The following is a 13,208-nucleotide window of genomic DNA, read 5'->3' on the forward strand; positions in this document are numbered from 1 at the left end:
ATGGGCAATGCGTCCTTTGCCCTTTGGCTCTGAAACCGGGTCTCCTGGCTGATGAAGTACCTGGCTCAGCTTTGCAGCCTGAGCTTGGGGGAGAGAGAGAGGAAAAAAGTGGGGGGGCATAGAAGAGGGATGGAGTTGGAGGCGAGAGGGGACAGTTCTCAGCCCTGGGGTTCACGCAGCCAAACGATCCCCCCAGTCTCTCTCCCTCTGCCCCACGGAACATGGCTTTCCCCTAAACCAACACAGTAAGCAAACTTTCAAAAAACGGGGGTCCTATTACCAACCAACGCCCAGGACTAACTGCTTTAAAATTACTGCATAATTAGATTTAGCTGAATTTCACCATTAATTAGGCAGCCGCGCGGCAGGGAGCCTTTGAAATCTGAGAAAATGGGAAAAAATCATCTGAGGCGCGTTTGGAGAAACCCAACTTCAATACATCTGGACGAGGCCCAGCATTCGGACGGTCCCCACCTCCCTCCCCTCCCCGGCGGCCGAGGGGTCGGGGCTGGGGCTGGGGCTGGACGGTGGGGGGCGGTTTGGCCCGTGGGGTGCGAGCTCGGCCCGGGCCCAGGGCCTGGGCAGACCCTCTCCCGGGAAGGCTGGCTGGTCCCACGGCCGGCCTCGCGGGTCCACACGTTTGTAGGGCCTGCGACCCTCGGCCCCGGCGCGCCCCCCCGTCGCCCCGAAATCCGCCTTACCTAGAACTCGGCCCTGCCCGCAGCCAGCTCTGCCCGCGTCCAGCGGCGTCCGCGGCGCGACCCCCTCCCCGCAGCGCGGCCCGCACGCGCCTAATGAGCCAAACAACCTACCGGTGCGCCTGCCCTCCCTTCCCCCCGACCATTAAAACATGGGAGATCGGCGGAGGATCCAGACTTTGGCTTCCCCGACATGGATGCTCGAAGGGAGGGGAGACGTGAAATCAACTCTCCTGATTGCTGGGGGGAGGGGGGGCGCAGAGAGAAGGGACCCCCCCCCGTCCCCCAAATCCTGCTTTAATTACAGATCATCGCGCACCCACCGCACTGCCTGGCCGGGCAGAGTGTAGCGGAGGGTTTTCTGCCTGCAGATGGAATGGCCTTTGGCCGCCCCCCTCCCCTCCTTTTTTTCTGTTTTTTTTTTTTTTTCTTTTTGGGAATCAATGTGTTTCCTATTACCCGGCCCTGCCGTGCCCGGCAGCCGGGCGCGCGGAGCAATGGGAGACGCCATGTTGGCTCAGCTCGCAGGATCGAGCAGAGCAGCTTCGAGGCAGTTTCACACGCTCGGGCTCCCCGCCCGCCCCCCGGCCCCCACCCCGCCCCGTCCCGTCCGCCGCCGCCGCCGCGCGGGGTGCACAGCCCGGCGAGCAGCTCCGCGCGCCCGCAGCCCGGACCTCCCGGGGGCGCGGGCGGGATCCCGCCGCCACCGCCGCGCGTAAGTGGGGGCGGGGGCGGGGGCCCCGCACTTTCCGCCGCGGCTGCCAACTCCGGGCCCCCGTCCCCGCGGCCGCCGGATGCTCCTCCGCGGAACCGGCCCCGGACGCCGCCCGCTAACTCGGAGCCCGGCCCCTGGCGGCGCGGGGACAGCCCAGGGTGCAAGGCCGAGGCTGGGCGAGCGCGCGCCCTGCGATCGGGCCAGGAGCACCCCCCCTCCAGCGCCGTGTGCCCCCAGGTTTGTTTGAAAGTGGCCAGAAGCAGCGATCGCCCCCCTACCTCACCCCCCCCCCCACCCCTCTCTCCTCGGACTATTGTTGCATTTCGCGTCTAACTGGGTTCGCTCACACACCCGAGCGCCGAGAGGAGGAGGGGGAGCGGGGCTGGGAGAGAAGAAATAAAGCGAGCTCAGATCGGAAGAAAAAAAAAAAAAAAAGCAGCAAGGAAAAAGAGACACTTAAAGGGAAAGAGTCGCCATGTTTAGCAGCTTTTTTAAAGATCTCGTCAATTTCACACAGAACGCGCCCGCTCGGTCCCAGCCCTCGCCTTTTGTCCGATTCAGTCGCAGCAAAAGATCTTTTGTTCTAACTCAGCGTGAAAAGAAAAACTTTCTTTAAATGCAATAAACTTAAACCAAGCTCAAGAATCTAAACAGATCCTCCTCCGGGCCACTCTCAACACAGACAAGAGGTTTTGTTTTAACCGTTTGAGAAATGTGGGGAGCTGTGGGGCTGCCGCGCAGACACCCCCCGGATCTGCTGCAACTCCAGAGCCCGAGAGAGGACACAACCCGGGCGCCTAGGACCCATGCTGGAAGCAGAATAAAACAGGCACCGTCTTTGGCTTGGAAAGATCATAAATTATCATTTAATGCCAATAATACTTTACAACAAATGGCTGTTTACAAGAAGCTAACACAAAACAAGGCAGGAGCCGGGCCTGTGTGTGACTTTAACTGGACCAACTTCACACGCTCTGCATGGACAGCCCTTGGTGCGAGAGGAGACAGGAGCCGCCCAGGAGACAAGGACCCACAGAACCTCGACCCAGAAAGTCAGGGCTCTTCTGCCCAAGAACATGCTTAGAGTCATGTATGTGCGGAGCTACCCAGGGAAGCGGAGGGTGCGATGGGGACCTGCCCAGATGCTCACATCACACCAGAGTCCTGCTCTACATGCACCGCCTGGCACCTGAGTCGCCAAGTTTAATAGACTTTGCAAAATGACCCCTTTTCTTCCTCCTCCCCTCCCCACCCCGTTTTTAAATTAAACCACAACACAGGGAAATGGGGGGTGGGGTGCTGGAGACAGAGCCTCAACAAGAACAAAATTGCAAGCTCCCAGGAGCTGAGCTTTCTCCACACCGGGAAAGGGGGGTGGGTTGGGGAGGAGGGAAGAGACTCCCAGACAAAATAGCCCCTACTTCCACTCAGCACACCCTGTCAGCCAAGTTTCCTTCCTTCCTTCTCTCTCTCCCTCTCTCTCCTTTTTCTTCATTTGGCTCCCCAGGACCAAGGGTCCCATGAGCAGAGCGTCCACACGGTCTGAAATGTCAGGATGTCCATGAGTTTTCAGGCACAGAACGCCAGTGGCCCTGTGTCAGGCCCTCACGGAAGCGGGGAGGGGACAGGCAGTTGTCACACAGACAGTAAAAGCAGACCCCTCAGCACAGCATTTAAAAATCCTCTCAACAGCTACGCTAGGTAAGAATCACAGAATATATATATATTTTTTAAAATCACACCTACTTCAGGAAAAACTCCTTACACACAGTCTCCTGCGTCAGAAATGTACAAAACACTATTTTTTTTTCCTGATCATAAAATAGATACTGATCTCCAGATTTCTAAGACTTTGCACAATACCTTCTCTTCCCTAAGCAGGCACTTAAGTGTGACAAATATAAGGGCCTTTATTTTTTTTTCCTGGAAAATCCATTTTTAATTAAAAAGAGGATTAGGGGAAGGGGGGTGGTTTACCAAATCAGGATGGCACTTCCTAAAACCATAGATAAACCATTAACTTCAGCTTCCCCTCCCCCCCAACATTCCCAAATTAAGCAGGCAATAACACTGGTCCACTTTGGAACAAACTGGGGATCGTAAACAAGTGTGCCCTCCAGCCCCACTGGGGACAGCTCTTAGGGGGCTCTTGTCCATGGCAAGTCAGTGAGTGGGGACAGCCAAACAGGTTTCAGATATCAAATAATATTTTAATTTCTGAATACTTTCAAATTTTCCTTGGAATATAACACACAAAGACTCGACCAAACAGTTCAGTTATTATAACTTTTACAGTATACAGAAATGTTGCACTTTAAAAAAAAAACCTTCAGTTTTTTTTAAAACACAAACTGTAAACTCTAAGATACTGAATCAATCACATTATCTATAAGTGCCAACAGTGTTATTTTGTCATGCTGATTTCAATGGGTATTTTTTTTTTAAAAAGGGAATATCAACAGTTATAATACAAAGGGTTTGCAAATATACAAACAGATAGAGGATTTTCCATAACAATTCAAGAACTAAGTGGGACCCAATTCAAATTACAAAAGTTCACTTTTTATTCAAAACCTCAGCATGTGTCTTGGACACATTCCTTGGCTGCCAATAAATTCCACAGTTCATTCTCTTTCGTAAAATATTTTTTAAAAAGCTAGGTTTGTCTTGGTGTCTTTGGGGGGGGGCAGGGAGGGGGAGTTAAGTGTTGTATGTGGTTCTTGCAGATCTCAAATTAGCTCAACTTCACCTAAAATTTTTGGCCATGACCTATAAGTGCGTTCCCATCAGTTCTGAGTTTCCTTTTAAAAAGTTTTAATGTCTTCCTATGATATTTTCATGGACTCAGTTTTAATTCTTGCAGAACATATATTTTAAGGATACACAGTTTTTAAGAAGCCAAGATTATATCAAAACTTATTATAGAACCACAGAGTAAACTGGTTTAGAACCAGGAAAATACAAAAAGAGAACAGCTAGAGGTACAGACACAGGACAATGAATAATTTGGAAAAAAAAAAAAAAGACTTACTTTCTCCATTCTGCTAATTTTCTCCCAATCTCCTTAAATGCACTTTTAGCAATATTTTTCAAAAATTTACCAAAAAAAAAGAAAAAGACTAATTTCCTTTTTATACAAAAAAAAAATGATAAGTAGCAAGTTGTTCTGACCGACACAGGAGTTGGTTTTTTTTTAATGCATTCTGTAAAAGTTCATTTGACAGTCTCTTAATTTTTTGGAAATTCACAGTCCATTAAGTTCTTCCCCTCTCTTCTTTTTTTTTTTTTTAGCAAACGTGTAACATCCTTTTATATCCTTTCTTAACAGAAGGAATTAAGCAAACAAACCAGTCTTTTGCCTTTGCTTTCTCTGCTTCTCTCTCCCTTCTGACTTGGATTTTTTTTTTTTTTATTGAATTGCCATATACGGCCAGTTAAAACTGCTGCCGGACAGTAACATATCCCTGATGAGGGTTTCGATGGGGGTTTTACCTACCAAACGGACGAAAAACAATTGCTCTATGACTGAGGAGGAGACGGTGCGCAGGGAAGGGAGGCGAAGCAACAGCTTCCCGAATCGCGTTGGCTGGTTGGGGTACTGGCTCCTGACATACTCTTCCAAGGCGCACTGGGACTTTTCCTGCAAGCTCTCCACGTGAGCTACATCCGACAGACCACAGGCATCTGGAAGAAAGTTAAAAAAAAAAAAAAAAAAAAGGAAAAAGGAAAATGCAGTCATCAGATGAAGAGGTTTGCAATGGGTCACATGAGGTGTGTATACATGGCTCCGTCAAGCTGCCCCAATCTCCCAACTGCCTCAGAAATGCCTAGGACCGAAAACTTGGGGGGGGGGAGCTGGAGCTGGTCTTGGGGTATCTGCATAAAAAATAAACCCCAGTTCTGTAGCTCTCCAGGCTTCCCTGTCCCAGCCCCAGGCTTGGTCACTGGGAGGCCCAGGCAAAGTGCACTGGCTGAAATCTGGCTCAAGTCAGTAAACAGAAAGACAAACAGATGAAACCAAAAGTGCCCATGCTCCTCCCCTCCTCCTCTGTAAATAATAGTTAGGCTCATAATTATAGAGGGGGGTGGGCGACAGCCCGGCCCAGCCCAGCGTGGAGGAATGGCATCCAGGACCCAGCCGCGGATTGTCCCCAAAGAGGGCGACTCATTTTTCTCCGGTCTTTGAAACTGATTTAAGTGGTCCTTTAAAACTGATCTTGTCAGTTTAGCCCATTGAAGGGCAGCCATGCAAACTGTGATCTCTGTTCATTTGAGCTGTTTCTTTCCCCCCTTTCTTCTCTCTCCCCTTTTCTCTTACCCCCCTTTAGTTATTTTTTTTTAACAACTCAGGCCCCTCCAGAGAGATACCCCCCCCTTCCCCGATATCTTCAGGAAAACACTTTTCTTTTTCTGATACGTAAAAAAATACAACAAGTGCCTTTGAAATGAGAGGCTGCTCGGTGGAGGCGGCGCAGCCTGTGACCTGACCTCAGGGGGCTCCCCAGACAAGACTGGGGCTGACACACACACATTGTGCATCTTAAAGCGGGGCTTGGAAATCGGCCCCTTCCACCCCAGGCCCCAGAACACACATGCAATGTGCTCCTGTGTGTCTCCGGGACTCTGCCCGCCTCTGCCCGCCCGGGGTGGGTGCCTGTGGTCAGGCATGAAAAGATCTGTTTGCAGAAGACTCTTCTCTGAGCACCCGCACCTGTGGTCTCCCCGAGACTCAGATAACAGGGACCTTTATCTCTCGGTGGGGTGATGTGCGCTCCCCACACAGGCCTGGGCCTTTTGCAAATAGTAATAAATTAAACTGTTACGACAGTATCAGGCATTTCTCTCCTTGAAAGACCCAGGGGGAAGGCTGAGACTAACAATGATGGCCAGGGATTCACAGCCACCCCCACGGGCTGGGAATGTGGTGGGTGTGGGGTCCGGGGACCGGCTTAAGGAGGCTGCGGGGCAGGGGGCCATCAGCAGGCTAGGTTTGCATCAGGCAACCGGTCCAGTGGTCCAGTTCTGACAGGTCCCCCCGAGGGAGAAGACTCCAGATTCGAGCCTCTGACATAGCCATCCTTTGCCCGGACACTGCCCTTTAATGGATCACCTCAGGACTTTTGAAGGCAGTGAGGGGGTTTTATGAAAACAGCAGCGATATAGGAAACGCTCAGAACCTGCCATAGATTGGGTCCCCAGCTTTCCTTCCCACAATGAGGAAGGGGCTGGGTTTTTTTGTCCGCCACGCTAGCCACAAAGCTCTCCCCTGTCCCGATTGGAGCTGAACGCACAGTGGGGACTAGGATCCCAGCCCCAAACCCACGTCCAAGTGGTGGGTGTGCTCCATTGGGAACCGCTTCCCCGCCTCGGCCTTGACAAAGGGATCAGCTGACAACTTAGCACAAGAAGGTGGAGGGGCCAGAAGGCTCAGGTGTGGCCCACAGTGCAAAGCCAGGCACTTGCAAAAATCATTTGGCCTCAAGAGTTAATTAATATGAGATCTATTGCTCACACAGGTTAAACTACATGCAAACTAATTAGATTTCATCACGCAGTCGGTGATGGTTTTATATCGCCAGCAACATTCATATGCTGGCAGCCCAGGTTGGCAGACACTTGGAGTTGTTTGGAAATCGCCTGAAGTGTTTGCCTGGCCAGGGGGGAGCAAGAGGCCGGACTCCCCAGGCCCCGGCAGACACTCTGAAGAGTTATGATGGTCCCTTTCTCCCTCCTGCCCCTGCCTGGCGGCTCGCTCCCCTCCCCTGGCCGTCTGCATTGTCTTCCTAAGAAGCTGGTTTTGGAAATTGGTGCCCTCCAGTTGGCTCTGCCTGGAGCTCCAACTCCTACGAGTTAACAGGCAAACTTTCCCCTGCGAACGGATGCCAGGACCGCCCCCAGACCCAGGGGCATCTCAGGGAGGGCGAAGCCAGGGTGACAGAGAGAACCGCTGGGGTTGACAAGACCCCACAGGCTCAGCTGGCCCAGGGGGCCTGGGCTAAGGGTGTGTGTGTGTGTGTGTGGCAGAAGCTCACACCCCAGCCTGGCAGGAGGGCAGCAGGCCCCGGAGGCCTCCCCTTGGCCCATTTGGAGTCTGTGTCTGCAGCATCCTGCCTGCTGCAGCCCAGCCTTCCTCTCCTTCCCACACAGGCCTGCGGGGGCCCAGCAGCTACTCCAAGTTCTCATCCAAGTAGCACCCAACAGTCTGGCCTTTCCAGGGGGAGGCTGGTCCCTAACTCCGGGCTAGAGCCCTCGGGCGGGCGCAGCAGGCCAGGCCCCTTCCTACCTGAGGTGAACAGGACTATGGCCTTGAGGCAGCTGTACTCGGCAGAGTCCACGTGCAGGGCCTTGAGCTTCTCCACTTGCTCCTGGAAGATGCGTATGTGGTCCATAAAGGCGACCACCCGGTCGGCGGACATGGGCGAGGCGTGGAGGCCGGCGGCGGCCAGGAGCGGGGCGACGTGGAGGGGCATGGAGCACTGGGCCGCGTTGAGCACGAAGAGCTCGCTCCAGGTGAGGCGAAGCAGGGCCACCTGGTCGGTGATCTGCAGGTCGGGGAAGAAGGGGATGTTCCGGGCCCACTCGACGGCGCTGAAGAGCATCCGGGCCGCCAGTTCGCAAATGTTCTCGATGCCCATGATGTTGTTGGGCTGCATGCACTGGCTGCCGAAGCGCGACGTGGGGTAGGGCTCGGCGCGCAGCAACAGAGAGATATATCCCGACAGGTAGGAGTGGCAGTTGAGGGGGTCCCCGTTGGTCAGCGCGAACTGCCCGTGGGTCGGCTGGGTGGGCGGCATCCTGCCCCTCTGGACCGCTGTGGGGGGACAGAAGACAGTGTCTGGTTAATGCCCGGCCTGGGTCCCCCGGCGCCCCTCGCAGGGCCTGCCCCAGCCCGACCCCCACCTGCCCCAGAACAAGACCCGGCAGGCCTGCCCCTCCAGCCAGTGCGCCCGGGAGCCGCCGGAGCCGCAGCTCCCCCTGCCATCCCCTCCCAGGCCGGCGCTGGCGGCCACCAGGCACCGAGCCTCCCAGGCCCGCCCGGAGCTGGGCCGCGGAGCACCCGGAATTGGCCACTTCGCCTCGGGGTCCCGGCGCGGTGGGCGGGAAGCGGCGTTCTGGGGGCATCTTTCTTCTTTATTGCTAAACAGCTGATATTTCTTATTGATTGGAGGAGAGGGAGCGGGCGGGGCGAGTCTGGGATGGGCTGGGGAAGGAGAGACGCTTTTGCAAAAGACACAAGGGTTCATCCCAGACGGCCTGTGGCCGCCCCGGGATGACTCCCCCAAACCCCAAGCCCCCAAACCCCGGCTCCGGCCCCGGCCCCAGCCCGGAGGGGGACTCCCGAGGAGAAACGAGCCGAGAGCCGAGGTCTGCCGGCAGCCTGATCAGTGTGCTCGGAGAAAGGAGGGAGAGGGAGAGGGCGGAGAGAGAGAGGCCGGCGGCGGCGAGAGGAAGCCGGGGAGAGGCGGGGAGGAAGCGGCCGGCGCAGCCCGCGGAGGGCCGGGGAGGGCCGGGGAGAGCCGGCGAGGCTCGGGCCGGGGCTGTGATCGGACGCCGGAGGGGAGATCCGCTCCCCAGAAACACAAAGAAACGCCGGCGATCGCTCGCCCCAGCCCGGAGCCCAGCGCGCCATTGGCCGAGCCTGGCTCGCGGTGCTCGGCGAATTTTCTCTCACAAAGACCCAACTCGCGCGGAGCGAAAGCGGTCGCCGCGGGCCCTCGCCCACCCTTCCTTCCCGGCCGATCGCGCTGTCCTCCTTTCAAAAGTGAAAGGAAAAAAGAAAACGGAGGAATTTTTTTTTTTTTTTAGCAGAATGTTAATCCACGGAGGGTCACATGAGCTCAGCCCGGGCGGCAGCGTTAATACGAAGTGCATAAAATTGCCATTTGTAATTTGAACCTCCTGTACAAAAGTACAATCTCAGGTTGGGTTTTTTTTTAGAGGGTGGGGGCTGGGGAGAGGGGGGAGGAGGGACATGTGTTGAACATGCAGGAAAAACCAGGGGAGAGAGAGAGGATCTGAGAGGAGGGAGAGGGAGAAGTAAAGGCGGCTTGAAAACAACAACAATCAGCCAACACCACCCCATCCCTTGCAGAAAGGCGACTCGAAGGAACTCGCAATCCACGCAAAGAACAGGAAACCGGCCCAGAGGAGAGAGCGAGGAGATCAGGCGGCCACAGCATGCGGATCTGGGGGGTCAGGGATCCGGTGCCGAACTTGGCTTCTAGCAGCAACCCCCTTGGAGCCGCCCACGGCCAGGCAGAGCCCGGGGCTCCGGATCCTGACCCCGAGCAGGCTAGCCACACGCACCCAGGGCCCCAACCCCGGGGCGGGCGAGGGGGGAGAAATGAGAGGCCGATACCTTCCCGTCTCATGCCCACTTTGAGGCACTTTTTGAGGCGACAGTACTGGCACTGGTTGCGGTGGTGCTGGTCGATGGGACAGTTCCGGTTGGCGCGGCACGTGTAGCTCAGGTTCCTCCGCACGCTGCGCTTGAAGAAGCTCTTGCAGCCCTCGCACGTGAACTGGCCGTAGTGCTTGCCGCTCGACTTGTCCCCGCACACCACGCACTCGATGTGCTGCTGCTGCTGCTGCTTGTCGCCGGCGCCCCCCTGGCCGCCGCCCGCCGTCTGGGCCGGGGTGCTGGCCGGGCCCCCCTGGCCGGGCGTCTGCGGCGTGTGCGGGGCGCCGGGTGGCGGGCCGGGCACGGGCGGCGCCTGCGAGGCCTGGCTGCCCTGCGAGCCGGGCACCTCGTCCTGGGGGTCGCGCCACGTGCTGACTACCATTGCCATATCTATGGGGGCCGCGTCCGGGCTTCCTGCTCCCCTGGCTGCGGGCGGCGGCGGCTCCCGGGTCGCGGGCTCCGGTGCGCCGCCTTTTGTGTGCGCGAGGGCGCGGGAGGGCGCCCCGGGTGGCTCGGGGGGCTGGTTGGTTGAGGTTGGTTAGTTTTTCCTTTTTTGTTTCTGCTTTTGCAAAGTTTTGGCGATGGCTGGTCTGGCCCGGTGTGTTTGTTTTGTTTGTGTCCCTCGGCTCAGCTTTGTTGCTTTCGGGGGGCTTTCCTCCAGGAGGGGAGGGGAAGGGCCGGGGAGAGGGAGTGGGAGCAGAACGTGGAGAGAGGGAGGGGAGGGAGAGCTGCAAGTCGATTGTCTGGCTTCAAGAGAGAAGTAGGAGGCAAAAAAAAAAAAAAAATCTCTCCAAAGATCTCGCTCGCTCTCTCTCCCTCCCTCTCTCGCGCTCAGAGCCGGTGTGCCTAGGAGTTGGAGGAGGAGGTAGAGGAGGAGGAAGAGAAGGAGGAGAGTCGACTGTCCGGGGGCCAAGTCCAGGGCAGCCCACAGTCAGCCATTCAGGAAAGCCATCGAAATCGGGAGGACTAGGAGCGCGGAGGCGCCGGTCGCAGGGGCGCCCAGAGGGCCGGGCAGGCCGGGGCGGAGGCCGGCGGCCCGCGGAGTGGCCGGAGCGCTGCCCGGGTCCGGGGGAATCAGCATGAAAGTGGTCCGCGTCGGGCGCTGCGCGGCGTCGTCCTGGCGCTGGGCCGCCGCCGCCGCCGCCGCCTGCCCCGGGCGCCCGGCTCGCTCCGGCCGCCGCCGCCCGCTCGCGCCGGATGGAGGCCGCTCGCCGATCCCTGCGGGCCGCCCGGGCCGCCGCCGCCGCCGGAGCCGCCGCCGAAGCCGCGGGGTCGGGCCCGGAGCCGCCGCGTCTAGCGCCGCCGCCGCCGCTGAAGCCGCTGCTGCCGCTGCTGCCACCGCCGGAGCCGCTGCTGCTGCTGCCGCCGCCGCCTCACACACATAGGGAAAGAGTCAACTCGCCGGCGGCGGGGGAGAAAGGATAAAAGAGAGAGGAGGGCAGATCACCACCTAGAAGCACATCCTTCGTGCGCAGCGCGGGGAGGAAAAAAGACGGAGAGAAAGAATGAAAGAGGGGAAAAAAGCCAGCACGGCACCCGGAGAAAGGAGGCAACTCGGGGAGAGGAGGAGGTGGAGAGGAAACACACACACGCGCGCACGCACACACACCGCGGAGAGAAAAGAACAGAGAATCAAAGTGATCAAATATGCTAAAAAGGGGGGCGCGGGAGGGAATGCGATTTATAGGCGCCGGGGCTGGCAGAAGTGGCTTCTCCGCGATCAGCTCACTGAGCTCTCTATATAGTGAACTTTGACACGACTGCTGCAACTTAGCGCACGTTGCCATGGCGACGGCGCGCCTTATAAGGCAGCCGCCGGGGTTGGCCTGGCCCGGCGCGCGCGCGCCGCCCCCTCGCCGTCATTGGCCGGAGCGCGGCGGCCCCGCCATGGCGGCCGCGGGCTCAGCTCGGTCCTAGCGCGAGCGGCGTCGCGGCCCGCGGCTCGGGGCGCGCGGGGGGAAGCGGGGGGCCGGGTGGGGGCGGCCACGTCCCCGCCGCCGCCGCCGCCGCCTGGCGCGGGGGGGGGGATGGGCCCGGGCGCGCGGCCCCCCGCGCACCCCCGCATCGCGCGCCCCGCACCCGAGGTTTCCGCCCCAGCGCGGAGCGGAGCGCGGCGCGCAGACAAAACGCCTCTTAAAGGCTCCGCGAGCGGCTGGGGATGGGATCGAGGACTTCGCCTCTTGGCAACTTGGCGAGGCCACGAAAGGCGCCGCGCGCGCACCACCCGGGACTCCCGGCGCATCTGTGCGCCCGCGATGCCCGAGAGAGAGAGACAAGTCCCCCGATTCTTCGCAGAGGGGTAGTGGGTGGGGGTGGGAAGGCGCCGCGTGCCCAGCTCGCGGGCAATTTCCAAACGAAAGATTTGGCCAAACCCGGGTGGCGGTAGACCCCTCTCTTAATCAGCTCCGGTCACTTGCTTGGTTTGGTGGCTTTTTTTTTTTTTTTTAAAAGAGGGGAAAAAAGCTCTTTAGAGTCTGTCTTTTCCTTGTAGGGTTAACATTTCACAGGTATGTGGCCTGACATTTTAATTGCTCAAATAAAGCATCTCGGATGCGGAGAAGCAGAAATAGACTTCATCTCATTGTCATGACGCAATTAAAATAAATGTCCCTCAACTTTATCCTCTCTCCTTAGTTTTGACGAACTCGCAAGCCAACATCCTGCCCCACACCCAGTCAGGGCGAGAGGGGAAAAGACCGATGTTTGCCCGCTGATGGGCAAGCAGAGGCGGCCTCCAGCCTCCCCTGTGTGTGGCCTCTGCACACACATGTAAGTGTACATGTATGAGATGCACATTTGTCAATGTACACAGACAAAGACTTCAGCCACTTGCACTTCTAGGTCGTGGGACAGTTAAGTGCGGACTTTATTGTTCCTTAAGTTTACTTAAAAGCATTCATATAGCCATTAAAACACACCCAGAGACGCTGCCCCATATTGGGGACAAGACCAGTAGAACTCAAGAACCACACACCAGCCACACTCTATCCCGAGAAATCGGCTGCAATAAGGCCAACGTCAGTCTCTCCCATTCTGCTCCATGGGCTAAAATCATCCACAGGACTGTGTCTCTAAATTCCTGGGCGTTGGGTTAAACATCAAACATCTAGAATGGCCCCCCACCTCCCAGAACCCACACTATCCCAATGCACCTCTCTGTGTGATGAGAAAAAGTTAGTGGATTATGGTTACTCCGTATTTATGAAAGAAAATGGTGACTCCGTCATATACACTTTGCACCAGGAAAAAAGCTGTACATTGGTCAGCCCACCAGGTTTATGAACAATTAAAATATTTCGCACGAAACACGCCGAGCTGCCGGAAACGTGGACACACAGAAATAGTAAGGGACGACCACCAGAAAGCATCCTTGATAATTAAAAAAAATTAAAAA

General features: G+C 56.9%; 1 protein-coding gene across 5 annotated transcripts in view; it reads right to left on the minus strand.

The window, feature by feature from the left end:
- Positions 1 to 3,605: 3,605 nt before the first annotated feature.
- The window catches only part of NR2F2 (nuclear receptor subfamily 2 group F member 2), a gene marked incomplete at its 5' end in the record, with an annotated part of 198,670 nt that continues 189,067 nt past the window's right edge, over positions 3,606 to 13,208 (minus strand). For 3 of the 5 annotated variants that reach the window (XM_081114759.1, XM_081114758.1, XM_081114757.1), the window contains 2 exons: positions 3,606 to 5,097; positions 7,697 to 8,224. In XM_081114759.1, the coding sequence (XP_080970885.1) occupies positions 4,823 to 5,097; positions 7,697 to 8,207 (786 nt within the window). In that variant the 3' untranslated portion in view covers positions 3,606 to 4,822. Of the gene's footprint in view, positions 5,098 to 7,696; positions 8,225 to 8,470; positions 8,615 to 9,772; positions 10,474 to 13,208 lie in introns of those variants that run through there. The other 2 variants (XM_081114755.1, XM_081114756.1) reach the window with 2 other exon arrangements.

This window comes from Myotis nattereri (assembly GCF_964212035.1).
Source record: "Myotis nattereri genome assembly, chromosome: 21".
In the NCBI taxonomy this organism is placed as follows: Eukaryota; Metazoa; Chordata; class Mammalia; order Chiroptera; family Vespertilionidae; genus Myotis; species Myotis nattereri.